The sequence below is a fragment of the Alligator sinensis genome, unplaced genomic scaffold, assembly GCF_000455745.1.
Source record: "Alligator sinensis unplaced genomic scaffold, ASM45574v1 scaffold472_1, whole genome shotgun sequence".
Classification (NCBI taxonomy): Eukaryota; Metazoa; Chordata; order Crocodylia; family Alligatoridae; genus Alligator; species Alligator sinensis.
The window spans coordinates 837646-856181 of NW_005842518.1; the positions used below are offsets into that span (position 1 = coordinate 837646).

The window sequence follows — 18536 nt, forward strand, 5'->3', positions numbered from 1 at the left end:
CTAACACTCTGCTTTCAGTACTTCTCTGAAAAGTACGACTTCCAGACAGCTTTCCCTCTAAGTTGTGCGGCATGCATGGCTGCGCAGGCGCACCTGGCAGCACAGCACGAGTGCACCTGTGCACCTTAGAGGAAACGCTGCTTCCATATTATAAAGCTTCTACAAATAGATATTAGTAGAATGCCATTTTAATTGGTCTTTGTAAACAAAACCTCCAATAACTTCCTAATAGGAATCATTTTGCTTTGGAGATGAAAGAAGGTGAAACCAAATGTAGAATGGGGTGGAAAATTTATAATGAAGATTGTTGGCAGGAGTTTGAAAGCCCATTTTTAAAGCATATTTATTCTTTGTTGGTTGTAATAAAATCATCAGACAAATCAAGCATAGTTCAATGTTTCACTTGACTGACTCCTGGAGGAAAAAAACAAAGAAAACTAAATAAAATGGTCTCTCTATAGGAATGTATACTACCCTTAATCCCCTTATTACATTTACAACATTGTTTCTTACAAAATGAGAAAAGACTAAGGGATCCGGGACTGTTCACCCTGGGGAAGAGTTGAATGAGGGGGGACTTGGTAGCCATCTATAAGGATGTAAGGGGTGAATATTGGAAGCTGGAAGAAAAATTGTTCACTAGGGAGCCCTAGGGGAGGACAAGGAGCAATGGCCATAAACTGTTCAAGGATGGTTTCAGGCTGGATGTAAGGAAGATCTTTACAATAAGGGTGACCAGAATCTGGAACAGACTTCTGAAAGAGGGGGTACAGTCCCCAACCTTGGAAGTCTTCAAAAGGAGGCTGGGCAGACATCTTGCTGGGATAATTTGATCTCAGCAGTATTTCTGTCCAGAGCAGAGGGGTTGGACTCTATGATCTTTCAAGGTCCCTTTCAGCCCTTAATTTCTATGATTTTTATAAAAGCAGTATCTTTACAAAGAAATAATTATATATCCTTGGAGCCACCCTGGTTGCCTTTTCCTTTGAAAAAAATGAAGCTGAGCTCTAAATTGATCATTCTTAAATACAAATTAGGAGCCAAGTTCAGATCCCCTTACTCACAAGTATATTCTTTCTAAAGTTAAGGATGTTAATTCAGCAAAAGACAAAGATGCTTTTGTCCCAGATATCAAATCATGTACCCATAATCTAAATTATCAGCTGTTAGCCCAAGATCATGACTTCCCAGAAGAACTACTACATGTTTGGGAGTGGGGGAGAAAGGGGGTTTCAGTAAGTCACTTTTTTATTATTATTGTTTCTGTTTTAATAAAGAGGAGCACAGTGCAAGGGAAGTAGTAAATAGTGGTCTAAACCAGGAGTTTTCAACCTTTTTTAGTCTAAGTACCCCCAGTAGCTGGGGACTGAGCAGGGGGAGGGGGAGGGGCGGGGATAGCACACAGCTGGATGCCGAGCGGGAAGAGGGGTGTGTGGCCAGATGCTCAGCGGGGAGGTGGGGATGGAGTGCTGCTGCCTCCCAGAAGCTCACTGGGCTGGGGTGAGGGCAGCAGCACCCTTCTCCAGGGCAAGGAAGCTCATTGTGTTGGTGCATGACGTCAGCTATGTGCAAGATCTATTTGGGTCCCTCCTGACCCTAGCTACTATGAAACAAGCTTCCCTACCCCGCAGAGGAGCACCACTGCCCTCGCCCTGCCTCAGCCCTGCTCCTGGGAGGCAGCAATGCTCCATCCCCGCCCACCCATCCATGCCCCTTGGACCAGTCTGCATACTGGTTGACAATTCCTGTTCTAAACCATTTGTGTCAATTAGAAACCAAAAAACACTACCACAGTAGTGACAGGAAATTATAAATCCCATTCTAAAATGTTTCCTTATGGAGTAGAATACTTCACTTTAACCCAAGCAACATCCTTGTTGCTTGTAGGCTGCCACAGTCCTCTCAATGTGCTTTGAATACACTGCTTAATATGCACCAAACCAGACCAAGTGAAAAGATAAACCTTTCACAAAATGTCAAAAGGGAGAAACTATACACACAAGTAACAAGTGAACAACTTAGTGAGCAAACACTCTAGAGTGTGTAAATACAGGTTATATTGGAAGGAGAATAATTCTCAATATTTTATGTATACTTTTGTTCATCATCTGATCAACCATATCATGGAATTTTCATATGGTTTCCGTCTATTTCTTATAGGAAACTTCAAAAGATGGTCCATGATATCAAGAAAAATGAAACAGGAATAATAAGCAAGTTCAAAAAGTAAGTTATAATACTTTTGTCAACATAGCAATAAGAATTTCTAGAACATCTCCAATAATGTGTGGCCACTCAAGAAAATAATAATGTATTACTGTTGATAGATGCATATACTAATATCTACTAAGAAGGTAATATTCCAGAAACTATCCACATGCAAAAGTGTCATCAGTATTAACAGGTATCCCACAGCCAGTGACTGCAGAATTGCGCCCCAAAAGTATTGTATATTTAGTGATGGATCAATTAAAAAATATCGATGTAAAAGGTGTGGGGAGTGGAAGATTCTTCTATGTATTCTTTGACAAAGTCATCAGAGTGGCATGTATGTATCCCCTTCCCCTTACACCTAAATACGGGTATCTACTATGATTTAATTTGGATTTCTAATCTGAACTCCAGCTTCAGGCAGCTAATCAGCGGGGATCTTGGTTTTCTCTGATAAAGAAAAATCCAAAATTTTCTGATTAAAAAAAAATCAGATAAAATATAAAAATATATTTTTAAAGGGATATATAGTGGTATTTTGTTTTAATCATGGAAAAATGTGGATTTTGGACAGTACGGGGGTTAATCAGAAAATTTTGGATATTTTTAATCAGAGAAAACCAGGATCCCCACTAATCAGCCATAATATTTAGAACTCAAACGTCAATGTTCAGTTCTCACAAATTTCCATTCCATTACAACAGATTTTTTAAAAACTCAGAAAACTAAAACCAGATTCCTAGCCTAACGTACTTATTCCAGTAACATACTATCCTGACCCATGGGAGTGATCATCCTTGACCATGAGGGATCACCACTGCTGCCAACTTACTGGAGTAGAAAACTGAAGAGCTGCATAAACATTGATGTCACACACACACACACACACACACACACACACGTAAACCCCAGTATTACTACATCCTTGTTTCATAAAAATACTCTCCTCTAATATATACCAGAGCTGCACCCCCTCCTCCCACAGGGGCAGGGTGCAGCAGCAGGAGGAAAGCCAGAGCTGGGGAATTTGTTTTGGGTATGCAAACATGTGCCAGGATGCTTGTTTTATTTTTACCGGCCACAAAACTTAGAAGGAAAGAAAATGTCACAAGTACCTACAAAGAGGATGTCAGGGTGCAGAACAGGAAACAAAAAGATGCACATGCAATGAAAAAATACTTGAAATCTGTTAACAACAGATTGCAGTAGTAGCAAGACAGTCACAGAGGAGACATCAGATGAAAAATGCATAGATGATACACAATTCAACTTCCAAGAATCATTGCAAGAGAAGAGACCCAAAATGAAATAGAAATTCTTCATCGGGACCAGAATAATGATAATGCCACTAGTCATAGTGTGAAATTATTCCCATTATAGTCATTGGCAATTCCATTTCTGATCCTGCTTTATAGTCCAATCCAACCCCCAAAATATGAGATCTGCTAGTGACCAATGATCCACTAAGAGTAAAAAAAAACATGGATTTTCCTCTGGATGAGCAGAATTCCCATTTTTTCTATGATTTTTTTATATGAAAACCTTGAAAACATCAGTTCTGAAGGGTAGCTGGCTGCTGTACTCAGAGTCCACTGACAATGTTTTCTGTTTAAAACTCAATTAATATAAGCTAAAGGCAAAGTAGCTCTTACCTTCTGCCCTTCCACTTATTGGCAAAGCACATTAATTGCCACCTATTGCTTGACCTACCCTGAGATAGTTGCACATCTGTCCTTTCCTGGCTGCAGTGTAATTTACCACCATATACAAAACCAAAGTAAATTACAAGACGGTATGAGTTTATCTGACCATGGTGTCATACAAACAACAGTTGCAGAACACACACAGAGCAACGTGTTTAAACAACAGGGACCATGTTAACCTAAATTCAGGGGGAGAAAGCATGGGAGAAATAGACTCAGTTCTGCACTAGAGTTCTACTTTACTGTGATCCTATGATGCATGCTAGCAAACAGTAGGGACATTCAAAGCTAAAGATTACATTTTCTTCTTCTTCTTGCATTTAACATGTGAAGGACTAAACATCCATTTTACATGTAAATTGCAATCTGGCTATGTACAGATGTTACACTTAGAAGTTGGAAAGGTTATATCAGGCAAAAAAATGACTAACCAATCTAACTTGGTTCACCCACGTGCTGATCTTACAGTTAGATCCCTAGTTAAGTCTATTTAAGTGCCAAAGTGCCAAGCTGTATAGACCATGGGTTGGCAAAATACGGCCTGTGGGCTAGATCTGCCAGCAGATTGAATCTGGCCCACAGCTGCCGCTGCCGCTGCAGTGCACCGCACCGCATAGGGCCAAACCCAGCCCAGGGCAGTCCATGCCATGCTCCAGCCCATGACCTCTGGCCTGGACCAGCCCCAGCCAGCATGCACAGCTTCCAGTGGGTGCTGCTCCACTCCCCATGCCTCCAGCAGCTCCTCCTCCCGCTCCTGCTGTGCCGCTCCTGACCAGGAGGAAGCTTCAGCTGGGTGACTCCTGCCACAGCACTCAGGACTCTGGCTCCATTTCCCAGACGCCTTTCCCCCACTCTGCCCACCTAGATGGACTGGGGCTCAGCCCCATACAGAGCACCGCAGAGACAGCCATGTACCACACTGCTCGGGCAAGCTCTGCTTCATGTGCCTCCTGGCCTCTCCTCCATCCCCTCACTCCCCTGCTGGCTTCTGGGACCTAGCGCCCAGGCATCCCCCTTCACAGACACACAAACACATTCCCCCCAGGACTCCCTTCCCCTCCCAACAGGTCAGGAGCCACTGTACGTGCAATCCCACCCCATGATCCCAGCCTCACCCACCTGTCTCACTCCCAATCACCACTTCCAGCCCACCTGTAGCCCCGGATAGGGAGTTTTGGTGAGTTGTGGCAGCGGGGCCTGGGGTGCTGACCCAGCTCATGGCAACTTCTCAAAACTCCCTGTGCGGCCCCCAGGCCCAAGTGATTGCCCACCCCTGGTAAAAATGTTCCATAAAGATTAAATTGGTTAAGGAATGGCCAACCTAATCTAACTTAGTCCCCTGAGGTGCACTACAGTTAGATAAGGCATAGTTAGACTGATCTACTAAACATGCATACACATTCTGAATGGAGCCTGGGGCTAGAAAAGCCCAACCACTCACCCCAGCCCCAGGGCTGCACCTTTCCTACCCACCCCTGACCCAACCAAGTCATTCTTAGCCCCTCAACAACCCCCCCACCCAATCCCACCAGGGGGACAACCACCTCTGTAGAGCCACCAGCACCCCCCACAGACCTACTAGCCTCCCTGATCCTGCCAACTCCCCCCACCCCAATCCATTAGCCTCTGATCCTGCCAAACCACCCCTGATGCCAGTGTTGAAGACATTCACAGGGAGCACAATCTAAGCAAGTCAGGGTGGAAAGAGGGGTGGGCAGGAATGAGGGGGATAGCAGCTCTGCCATGGGGGGTGAGTTGGTGGGATCAGGGAGCTAAAAGGTCCACAGAGGGGTTAATGGGATCCAGGAGTGGGGTTGGGATCAGATGATCTGCTGGCTCCCCAATCCTCCCAACACTCCCGCTGCAGACCCATTAGCCCCACTGATCCTGACCAGATCCCACAGACCTACTAGCCCCTGCCCCAACCCCACCCACCCCTCAACTTACTTAGATCAGGTTCCTGGAAGCAGTGAATATTTGTAGAGCCAGCGCCTTATCTACAATCATGCAATTTAAAGTAAGCTGTGTGACTGTAGATGGGATCCTGGGAATGACTGTACTATTCTGCAATTAATTTGCAAAGAAGAGGATTCAAGTGAGGAGTCACTGAGTTAGTTTGGGAGGCCATTTTTTACCCAATCTAACCTCCCAAACTTCTAAATGTAATGTTTATACATCGGGTTTGACTATTTGCCAGAACTTTAAGACAATATAAATATATGTATTTTGTTTTAGTAGGATTTTTGTCATAGTGCACATACAAACTGTTCTAGCTATCCAGGCAGATCTCTGTATCTGCATAAAGCCCCTTTGATTTCAATAAGCATCTGCCCACAAAGAATATCTTGCAGTTTAAGATTCTTAGTCTTCATAAAGAACACTGTTTCAGTAGCAGCTTCAGAGCAGTTAGTTTCAGTCACATTGCAGTGAGTCAGTGGCAAATCCATCTAAAATGAAAGTGTATAGCAAAAATGACAGAAGGATCTCAACATTATAATTTGCAAAGATAAACAATCATTGCCTAAAGGCAAAATCTGCTTTTAAATAGTAGTCCTCTGATGGTGCATGTCCTCCCCCTCTTCAAAACAGGATGAAAGGAAAAACGTAAGGAGAATAATAATTTAAACAACAAGTACTTACAAGCAGTCAAATACAAAATGGCCACTAGTACAGCAGACGCTTGATGTTCCCAGATTTAAAGAAATAGCTACCAGAAGACCAGACTAGGAAGAATCCTATTAAAAGCTGAACCAAGCTGAATTTGAAAACAGTTAATGAAGTAGCTCTTTGAGAAGAGGATGAATTTCTATTTTGCTGTGTTTTAGCCAGACTCAAGTATTCAACAATCATGAATCTATAACCTCCAAAAATCATGGCACAGTGTAAAAATATGAGCTCTTATATTAGTACACACACATATATATAACATGGATATAAATCAGCCTGTTCTTATTTGCCTTCTCATGGTTGATCCTTTATAGTGTACCTGGGTCACATCAAGCTTTTCTCTGCAACCAAGAGGGCTAGAAAATTTCTCTTCTTTACAAAGAAAGCTAAAAGAGTCACATGGTAACATGAGTCCAGGACTTGAAGCTTAAAGAAAAACACCAAATATCATCATGAGAGTCGCAATAAAATCATGAAAGTTGGAAAAGCTGAAAAGGGTACCTGTAGGAGTCTAAAGTTTTAAAGTTAAAGCCTGATGTATTTGATTTAATGTGATTTTTTTTCTTAGATAACTTTTTTCTGTCTCTAGACTTTTTTTGAGGACTATAGAGAAAGGATCAGTACCACACTCTTCACTTCTTAAAAGCTCCTGTTGCTTACTCCCCACCTGAGGTCACAATCTTCCTCTGAGCAACCAAAAATTTGGCCCAGATCCTAATGTTCATATTTTCCTTTAATCACATACATAGTTGTTTACTACAAGGAAGCCATAGTGCATGATGTATTAATTCAAGTATAGAGTAAGCAATGGATATAGGGGGTAGCTTAATAGACAAATAACAAAAAGCCACTTTCTAGGTCCATGTCTTTAAGAACAGAAAACAGGAAAGATGACAGAAATTATGGGTTTTATTCTGCAGAGTACCGAGTGCCATCAACTCTTGATTCAGTAAGGTGCAGTGAGCACACCACAAACTTTAAGCTCCAATGAGACAACTTCCATTCTCCGGGCAATATCCTGACTACGCTGAAGTCAATGTTAGAACTTCCACTGACTATTCAGTGAAGTCAGGATTTCACCCTTAAGACTGGTACAGGCTAAAATACTTTACTGATACTGGATCTATGAGTTCAGGACATTCAGTACATTGCAGGACTGAGCCCTATAAAAACACATACACCATTTTTTTGAATGTCCCTTGGAGGTATCAGTGAAATTTTGAAGTCAGTAAAATAAGTGAAATAAGGAAGCCTCCCTGTAGCCAAAGTTTGTTAGCTCCTTGAAATCATATTTGTACCACATGCTAAGATAACAGGAAGATCACATATGATCTTTTCCTTACACAAGCAAAGTACTTCAGATCATTCATGTTGCATGTTTCTGTACCACTTACTGTTCCTACAGTTCTTTAAAAATACTATATTTACTAGATGGAACTAGTCAGGAAACAAACTGAAGGACTTGAGAAAGTGGTAACCAGAAAGAAAAAACATAATTTGTGACTTACACCAAATCATGTATGTGGCAATGCTATGTGTTTAGGGTTTCCTTCTCTTGATACTTGATGCCCTATGTTGAAAATTAGCCATTTTCTTAACATCAAAAGTATTGTATTGTATAGCCATAAGCATTACATTACCCCAGGCTTTTGTAAAGAAACTATATAAAACTGTATTAGAGACACTAATAACAACCATAGACAGTTTCATAAATATTTTAGAAAAATGTTGCATCACCAGATACTTCTCCTGAAGCTACCAGCCATTCTACTGTGTCATGAAATTCCAATCTGGGACCAATTTATCAATCAGTTTGACTGCATTTGTTCAGAGATCCAAAAGGGTTTGGACAGGTTCAAATGAATTCATTTTTTAATAATAGCTTTACTTACCTACTACACCAAGATTCATTGCAATAATAAATACAGTAAAATATGAGTCAATAAAGATACAAAAACCATAACATAATTCTTTTTTAAATCACCCTCTAAGCAAAACTGGGTTAGGAGCAAGGGCATGTGCTACAGAAAAGGGACAACAGTAGTAAAATTAATGAACATCTTGGAAAAAAAAATATTTAGTACTAGGAGAGATAAAATGTGTCTAGAGACAACAGTGGGCCACACCCTTAGGGCCCTCACAACAGAAGTGGAGTCCTCTCTCCATTTCCAGCTCACTTAAAGGGATCCCTAAAATCAAGTGTAATTAGAACACAAATTGTGCTGTGACATGCGCCAGGGTCCAGTCCTGCAGTCATTAAAATGCCTTGTCTGAAGTTCCAGCTACATCAGCTAGAGGTGCCGTTTAGCACAAGTCTCAAGTAAAACTCAAACTCAGACCTCTGGTTCCCTAGAGAGATGCCTCAACCACTCTTCCATTATACCCTATGCTATCTGGGCCTTCAGGCTAGAGAGTCAAAACTGGCCAGACAATACGTCAATCACATCACTACTATGGGTGCCATTAGCTACAAAACTGGCATGCCTTAAACACTCAAAACAGATCAACCACTAGGCTCAGGATGAGCTTTTGATCTTATGACTTTATCATAGTCCTACAAACCCTTTATACACATTTTAACTTCACTGATCTGAAAAACAGCTTTAACTTCAATTCTGGCTCCAAGGAGATCAATGGCAAAGCTCCCATTGATTTCCAAGTTGCCAGGATTTTACAATGTTGGCACTTGCTCATAAATATTACTACAGCACAGTAACTTCTATGTGTTTGCATTTGTGTTTTAAAATAACCAGCAGCCTTTGAAAATAACTAATATAGATATGGCCATAAATGCTTTCAAACCTGTGATGCAAACATGACTTATTTTCTTCTATTGATATTCAGGTTCCAAACTGAACAAGTGGCCTTAATTTGCAAAACTGGGAAAAATACTTGGGATCGGTATGCTATTTCAGAACCACGCAAGGCATGATAGAGTGCTCAGACAGAGCTCTATTTTGTGCTTTGTACTCTTTTGTTATAACATATTTACATTTTCTGCCAGGGTCATAGCCAGGCTTTACAAGGCCCGGGAAAAAAAAGTATGGAAGCAAATTTTCCTACTTGATTATCCTACAAATACCCACAATGTGGCCTAGGTCAAATATCCCAAATTCTCAACCAAAGAGCTTCTTATTAGTGGCTCTGTCTCCACTATTTTTGTTCATTTCTACTGTCTCTGTGCACCACAGCACAAATCCACTGCAGAGCAAACTGCTGGATTTGGATCTACCTCCTCTTCTATGCCCAGATTTGGTATAAGTGTACTAGCTGTCTCCCCTGGCAGTGGCCCTCGCTTATTCTTTCTAACATGCCTGTGTTAACCTGGATGAGATGCAAATTGGTGTTAAGAATGCTTTTTAATGTACAACCTGCAAACTAAGTTACACTCACATTGGTATGAGTCAGTAAAGAATTGATAAAGAATAATCGTCTATACTTTACCTGTAACATCACTAACAAGCAGAGCTGGGCAAACACTATGAAAAAAATGTTCCCTGAATATTTTCTTGAACTTGGTAGTAAATTCACTTCAACTCTGCATCATCCATTCATGTGCATTGACTTTTAAAAAATATTTAACTGGCTGAGTTCTAGTAATATGAATGGTGGCAGAAATTATTCTTGGAAACTGACTTGTAAAATGTGCATATCAGGATTTGGTCCAGAAGTGACTGCATAACGCTTCCAGGAATAAAAATAACACTTAGCATATGACTTCTCTAAAAAATCAGAACTAAGAGACATGTCCAAGTCATGAATACTGAGTATTGAATTTTTGCAATAAGCTGTAAAAGAGCTTTTGAGGAAATCACAATTCCTGAGAGAGCTTCAAGACCTGGAGAAAGTTTTCTGTGGACTTTATTCATTGTGAATATTTGCTCAGCTTTGCAAATGAATAGCATTCCAAGAAGCTTCTCTTTTGGGGTCTGATTGAAAGCCCATTGAAGTCAATGGAAGTCTTCAATGGGCATTGGATCAGGCTCTTGATGTAGTCCCATGGATGCTAAGGAAAATTGTTGGATTATATTAAAACTTCTTCTAGAGACAGTTTAATGTAAATTGTATTAATGCTTTATATTACTACAAAAAGCAAAATGTGACTTCTTCAGAAATATCAACTCAGGTGTGTAATGTTCCATATGCACCATTGGATTTAACTTTAATTTAACAGAAATTCATCTCTCTCCTTAGAAGGTGCTAACAGAATAATAAATATATCACTTCATGACATTCCTCAGGGAGGGCTCTCTGATGACTTGCAACTTAGCAAATAAGACTGAACATAATTTTAAAGCGCAAGAAGAGAAAGCTACAAGGACTGTTTTAGTTTCTACAAATAATCTTTTCCCTCAATACTGCAAGTCCAAAGTTATTTCAATTATTCTCCTCAATGAAATATGCTTGATGTAAGATCCGCTGGTTAGTATGTTTACTATCATGGCAAGTCTGCAGTTCCTCGGATGTACAAAGGCTGAGGAGTCAGTTCTGATTTACATTGGTGAGAGATCAGTAGCTCCATTACAGACAATGGAAGTAAGATGTAAATTAAATCTCTGTGAACAGGAGCAGAATCTGGCCCTGGAAGAGTTCAGAAATACTTAAATCCCAGTCAGAGATCAGATTGAGTGGAAATCTAAAAGGGTAAATTAGCATAACAGTAAAGTACTCTCCAGTTCTGTCTTAGAAAGGGTTTTTGTGACTTCAAAAACATCACTTCTTCAAAAAGATATACCCCAATCTATCCAGATACCTATATCTTCTGTTCTTGCACTGAAATCCTATTGGAGTAGAGGAAATGGGAGGGGAGAAATGTTTAGAATCATAGGGAAGTTGGGCTACAAGGGACCTCCAGAGGTCATCTAGTTCAAACCCCTATCAGAGGCAGGATCATCCCTATCCTAACCATCCTATATAAATCCATTGTCTAACACAGTCAACCCTGACACAACCAGAAGGTATAACACATTAACCCGACACAAGTAAGGCAGGGGGACAATGATGGCCAATGTCATGCTGCTGTGAGGGTTGCTAAATATGCCTGAGAGATCCAAGGAAGAGGGCCATGCACCCCACTACAGTGGAAAGCAAAAGCCCCCGATCTGTACCAATCTGATCATGGGAAACAATTCCTTCATGACCCCAAATATGGCAACCAGGCAGACCCTGAGCAGAGGGGGAAAGACCCTCTAGCCAGGAACCTCCAGGTTTAAGTCTCAGCAGGAGCATTGGCATACCCGAGTCAAAATCTTCATCCTTGGCTGCTGCCAACACACACTGCCTCCAAGGAAGTAGAACCACCCCCCTACCTACCCGACACGTATAGCAACAGGAGTGGGGGAAAAAAGTCCTTCCCAGCCCCATGTAGCAACCACCAACAGCATGATACATGGAAAATAAGGATAGCAGAGCACAGATAGAGCTGCTGCGTAGAGCTCTGCAAGGATGGAGACTGCCTAAGGATGTTGTGGAATCTGTTCTATTGCCTCACTTGTTCTAACAGTGAAGATATTTTTCCTGATATTCAATCTAAACCTACTTTGCAGTAACTTCAAGCCATTTTATTTCAAAGAAATGTTCATAGCAAAAAAAAAAACCAAAAAAAAAAACCCAGAATATATTCTGGTTTTTTTTAGCTATTTCCAGCTTTTTAGAGCATTCACCTGCAGCTATTTGCTAAGCTTCTGTGATGATAAACTATATTTCTTCAGTGGCAGATAATTTTTGTCACCAGCTTTTTTTTGTGCATCTGGCTAATGCTTCCTCCCAGCAACTATTACTTATTGTATCATAAATGCAATAATTATTGTTTACAGGCTAACAAATAAACCACCACCACCAAGTGTTCCACGAAGGGATTATGCTTCAGGTAAGGATGGCTTAATGGAACTTTAAATTTGTGTATTTTTCCTAACAGTGCCTCAATGACATATTTGCTCATAATTTCTTCTAGACAAGGGAAGACTGAACCATTACCAATAACTCATATTGCAACTCTCTTATTAAATGTGAGAAGGCCAACCCATGGAGAACTTTCTCAGGGGCAGGATAAACAGTAATGAGTAGCTGATAGCACATTCCCCTGTAAACTAACCCAGCTTTCACCTACTCCATGGAGGGAGAAGGACCCATGTTTAGCCATTATCTGTCAGGGGAGCCTACCCTGTACACAGTGAAAACAAAGAGGAAAAAGAGGCTAAAATATTTCCTTTCCACCCAAACCAAACCAAATGATGATGCCAAACATTAGTTTCAAGTGCAAGTGAATCTTTAATTGCTTATCATACAAGTCAGTTTCCAGCTATTTTGTTTTCTACTTGTTAGGTGTTAGAGATTGTTTTTTGCTCAGAGGCAATACAGGAAAATACAGGAGCAGAATGAAGCAGGTAGTGACTAAAAGTTGTCCATCTAATAACTGTTCAGTGATTGATGTTACCACTGTTAACCAGCATCCCCCTAGGAACTACAACAGGGGAATGAAGGTCTGAATTCTCAAAAGACCTGAACTAGCCATCTAGTTTAAAAGAACCAAAGATACTAGGAAGCTTCCACTGCTCCCCTCAGACCTGGGGATTGTATTGTTCAGTGCATCCATTTGGAATTATTTCACAAGCAATTTTAATTAATCTATAAAACAAATAAGAAACTAGATCTTAATTCAGATTACCAGTGCTAATCAAGCCAAAGTATGTGTTATCTTGTATGGGGTTTTAAGGGGATTCTTTGTTTGTTTTTGTTACTAAAATGCAATCAGATTTTTCAGTCTGTCTTTAAAATGCATGTTTTTGTGATTACTATTCTGCTTCCTTAAATAACTCAAATGTTTTGTTTAGAACATGCAGATGAAGAAGAGGAACAATGGCCAGATGATTTTGTAAGTATATGCTCCTGGGATAACAGGCAGTTATTCTATCAACACATTCCCCAAGGGAGATAATAATGAAACTTCAGTTCCAAATCATGCATCAGTAGCAGCTCTAGGGGAAGGCAAACCAGGTGACCGCCCAGGGCCCCACACCCCAGGGGGTCCAGATTTTTGGTGGGTGAAGTTTTTGCAAGGGAGTGGCTCATCACAATTAAACCTCTAAGGGGCCCCAAATTACTCTGGCCTCTCCTTTTGCAGGCACATATGGAATTCACTTATTTATCAGTATTGTAAAATGTGTGATAACCAAGTGACTTATTTTTATTGTCTCAGATTTAGATAACAGTTGAATCCACGGGACATGCCTGCATATAGTTGGTAGCATGTCCCAGCCAGGACAGGCCCTGTCAACCTGCTCCTGCATGCATGCATGCTCTGAAGCCGGAAATATACCGATGAGGCTGCTCCACAGTCCCCGAAGAGAGGTCTCAAGAGTGGACACAGAAGGGGCCTTGGAACACCTGGATGGAATATTTTAGGGTTTAGAGCATGCAGGTGGGCAGGATTTGTTTGGGAATAGCCCAGCTGAGACATGCTGTTGATACAGTGTAGACATGCCCAAAATGTGTTAGCCATTTTACAAACTCAGTTTGGAAACATAGGGTGAAATCCTGTCTCTAGTGAAAACAACAGCAAGCCTTCCATTGATTTCAGTTAGTCCATGATTTCTGCCATACACAATGTCCCCAGAAAGCATGTAGTCTATATACATTTTCTCTCCTTTCAGATTTAAATGTGAAGATTTTAATATTTTCTTGAATTAGACCGTGTAAAGAAACCCAGGTCTGAACACTCCTAGACTTGAGTACAGTTGAGATGCAAACTAGTAGCTCTTTACAATCTCTATGCCTTCTATAATCAAGCAGGCTAGATTTTCTATATTTAAGAAACTCAGTGTGTTAAGAGTATTTATTAACTCTTAGGAAATTCACTCATTCCCAGGTGTCACCTGATGAATGACTCAACTAGGAATTTTATGGGCATGTCAGGTAAGGGAGGTAGAAGGGTTTTAGACACTTCTAGATACTGTCTAATCAGTAAAGGTGGGCAGGAACAGGATTTTCTCTTTCACAGTGTCGGGGCCGAGGGGCTGTGGCCAGCAGCCCGGGCACGTGGGCCGGGGAAAAGGTCGGCACGGCGAACTAGAATTAGGCACTGACGCGTAGAGGTTGATTAAAGATTATTTTACTTACATCGTAGGTGGTCGCGGTGCAGGCAGGAAAACTTTCTTGAGTTGCAGTTACAAAAAAAAACACACACGTGGAGTTTGCTAGGCTCCACCGAAGACACACGAGTGGAGTTTGCTAGGCTCCGCTAAACAAACACGAACAGAGCTCTGGATACCACTCACGGAGTTTGCTAGGCTCCGTGGACCATCCGAAATGAGAGTCCGAAAGGTGACTCTCCACGAAAGCGCACAGGGTGGTTGTACGTCAAGGGATCGTGCGGCGACGGAGAAAGGCTAGAGGTTGATCAGGCCCCTGTATCCTCCTTTAAGGCACACGCGGAGTTTGTTAGGCTCCACAGTGCGCTTAGAGTTCTTCACAAGATGGATGTGAAGTTCTCCTCCTCCAACTTGGGCGGAAACTGCTCAAGCCTCTTATACGGCTAGCAAGCCAATCGCTAGCCGCCACGCGGGCATAATTTTCGCTAGCCGCCACGTGGGAATAATTTAGAAACAGCCAATAGTGGGAAACAAACTTACATACGGGTGGCGGGAACTCCTTTGCACCGGGGTTTTCTCTATGCAACTGAGAATTGCACCGTGCAAAGAAAGCTCCATGTGGCGGGAAATAATTCTGCAGTGCCGAAGCGCACACAAAATCATACCCTTTGGGTCATGACACACAGTAAATTCCATATTGTCAAAAAAAAATCCTGTTTTCAAAATGGTATGAAAAAATGGAATATTCCACAAAGAACCCCATTTCAAGTCAATCAAAAACATCAGTTCAACACAATTAAAAATATTCCAGTTTTGACGTTTAGTCTTCTTCTTCATTTCAAAAAATCAATTCAAAACAAAATACAATTGTTTATTTTAGAATGAAAACTGATATTATTAAAATGTTATATTTCTTTTTTTAAAACATTATTTTACTAAATCATCTTGGCTTTAAATTGAAAAGCAGTGCTTTTTTCTGACCAGCTCTACTTTTCAGAACATTAGACAAAAGCAAGTCATGACCCATCCCTCCTCCTAGAACATGCCTTGCTTTACAACCTATTTCGAGAGAATGAGGGCCACTGGAAGTGGACCAGGCTGTTTGTTGGCTTATTGATGTGAGGGGTGCATTCTCACTTTAGAAGAAAGACTGGAGATGTTGGAAAGTAGTAGGAAATAGGGAGAGAGATGTGTGTGGTACTCCAGCTGAGATGAGGAGGCAGTGAGGAGTACTCAGAAACTTTTTCCCCCCTAAGGGTTAATTCCTTCATCATCAATCTGTGACTAAATAAAGTAATATTCATCACCCTAATAATGTTCATAACTCTTAAGTGTTTTTGTAGTTCATGAAATAATGCAGCGATTGGGGTGTTTGAGTGCTACTGCTAAGAATGAAGCTACAAGTATCTTACAAAGTGAGAAACATGAAATTGTCTCTTTCTAGGACAGCGATTATGAAAATCCAGATGACCACTCTGATTCAGAGATGTATGTGGTTCCAAGTGAAGAGAATGGCGATGACAGCTATGAGCCACCTCCAACTGAGCAAGAAAAAAAGAAAATCCCTTCAGCATTCCCAATTTCTAGGGGAGAATATGCAGGTATCTATGGAACTGTTGATAACATGAGTCAGTGGCTCAGCTTTCAATACTAGCAGCATAAACATTAACGTATTGGAAAAAAGAAAAGAATTTAAAATAGTGTCTACATGGTAGGTAGTTAGTTCATCCTCCTCTCTGGGAAAAGATGAACCTGAATAAGGAAGATTGTCAGAGTCCAGAGCTTCTGGGATATAATGGACTTGTTGGAGGGTGAGAGACCATGATATTGATGGTCTCATCTAAAGAATTTTTATATTTTGTATAAGGCCCAATGATTCGTACAAAATACGTTGGCGCTTAGAAAAACATAACATGAAGTTGTAACCAAGGATTGGAATGTTGCTAAGAAATTGCACTGAATGCCTTGCATGTAATCCAAGGTGCTTTAATAGGAGGACGGCTTTTTCCATTGTTGACTGAAGGTTATTCAAAAAAGAATGAAGTTTAAAGGAGCCCTTTATTCAAGTATACTTGTTTGTTAATCCAGGAAGAGCAAAGCAAGGATCATAACAGACACAAAAATCAATCTCAGATTGCCCTTAAAAATTAGGAGCAGAGAGTAGGAACCCTAAGAAACAGTATAAGCAAAAGATTACTCCACTTAATCACTACAATTAACAGACCCTCCTCTTCCTTCCACAGTAATGCTTTTTCAACCGAATACTAGACAAAGGAAGTTTTGTTATTAACTTCAGTTGGACCGAGATTTTGCCCATAGGAAAAAGATTGATCAACAATATCCCACCCTTTCTTTCTTTATTACTTGCATTTTATTAGGTTCTGATACTGAATATACAAAATATTACTTATGTAAGTTCTGAAACATAATTAATGAATCACTTGCACATTCTGCAAATAATGTGGGGACAGTTTAACCAGTAATTAAATGTGGTTTAACCAGTAATTAAATGAGGATATGGTGGATGAGGCTTTCTTCAAACAGCTAGCGGAAGTTTCCCGATCACAGGCCCTGGTTCTCATGGGGGACTTCAATCACCCTGACATCTGCTGGGAGGGTAATACATGAAGTTTTTTGAGAGTGAGGACAACTTCCTGGTACAAGTGTTGGAAAGGCCAACTGGGAGCCATGCTTTTTGTGATCTGCTGTTCACAAACAGGGAAGAATTAGTGAGGAATCGTGGATGGCAACTTGGGCAGTAGTGACCACGAGATGATTGAGTTCAGGATCCTGAGGAAAGGAAGGAAGGAGAGAAGCAGAGTGCAGACCCTGGACTTCAGAAAAGCAGACTGACTCACTCAGGGAACTCATGGGCAGGATCCCCGGGAGGCCAGTTTGAGGGGGCAAGGAGTCCAGAACAGCTGGCTGTATTTTAAAGAAACCTTACTAACAATGCAGGAACAAACCATCCCGATGTGCAGGAAGACTAGCAAGTATGGCAAAAGACCAGCTTGGTTAGCAGGGAACATTTCAGTGAGTTAAAACACAAAAAGGATGCTTATAAGAAGTGGAAACTTGGACAAACAACTAGGGAGGAGCATAAGAGTATTGCTTGGGCATGCAGAAATGAAATCAGGGGCCATGTCCCCACATGCAGGCTTCATGCAGTTTGTGGTGCCACAAACCAAACATGTGGAATGTTAAAATGTGCCCCACACTGCAAATTTGTAGCACAAGGGCAAAATTTGCTACCAGAATTTTCCAGTAGGGAGAAAAAAAAAACATGCCAGGAAAAAAAAGCGGTGTGGCGCACACTACAATAGCATGCACTGGAACAAACAGAGGTTTGGTCCTCCAGGGAAATGCTATGGCACCTGGCCAGAGCATCTCCACTCCTCCATTCGTGCCCCAGCACTCTGGGAGCCAGGAGGTGCTGGGCAAGTGCAGTTTGCCCAACGTGGGACATGGTGTCCCACAACAAAATATATGTGGCAGGACATAGGCTCATGCCCTTGCACATGTGGATGCAGCCAGGAAGGCCAAAGCACAATTGGAGTTGCAGCTAGCAAGGGATGTGAAGGATAACAAGAAAGTTTTCTACAAGTATGTCAGCTACAAGAGGAGGATCAGGGGTAGCATGGGTCCTTTACTAAATGTGGGAGGCAACCAAGTGACAGAGGATGCAGAAAAGGCTGAAGTTCTCAATAACTTTTTCACCTCGGTCTTCACAGGGAAGGTCAGCTCCCAAACTACTGCAATTGCCGGCACAGTTTGGGAAGGAGGTGAGTAGCCAACAGTGTCAAAAGAATGGGTTAGGGACTATTTAGACAAGTTGGACATGTACAACTCCATCAGGCCGGCTGGG

General features: G+C 41.3%; 1 protein-coding gene across 6 annotated transcripts in view; it reads left to right on the forward strand.

Moving 5' to 3' along the window:
• BLNK (B cell linker) overlaps window positions 1-18536 on the forward strand; it is a 162852-nt gene that overhangs the window by 103502 nt on the left and 40814 nt on the right. For 4 of the 6 annotated variants that reach the window (XM_025213280.1, XM_006031607.3, XM_025213282.1 and 1 more), the window contains 5 exons: window positions 2161-2226; window positions 9426-9482; window positions 12398-12450; window positions 13415-13455; window positions 16116-16272. In XM_025213280.1, coding sequence (XP_025069065.1) covers window positions 2161-2226; window positions 9426-9482; window positions 12398-12450; window positions 13415-13455; window positions 16116-16272 — 374 coding nt within the window. The remainder of the gene's footprint in view (window positions 1-2160; window positions 2227-9425; window positions 9483-12397; window positions 12451-13414; window positions 13456-16115; window positions 16273-18536) is intronic. The other 2 variants (XM_014523655.2, XM_014523657.2) reach the window with 1 other exon arrangement.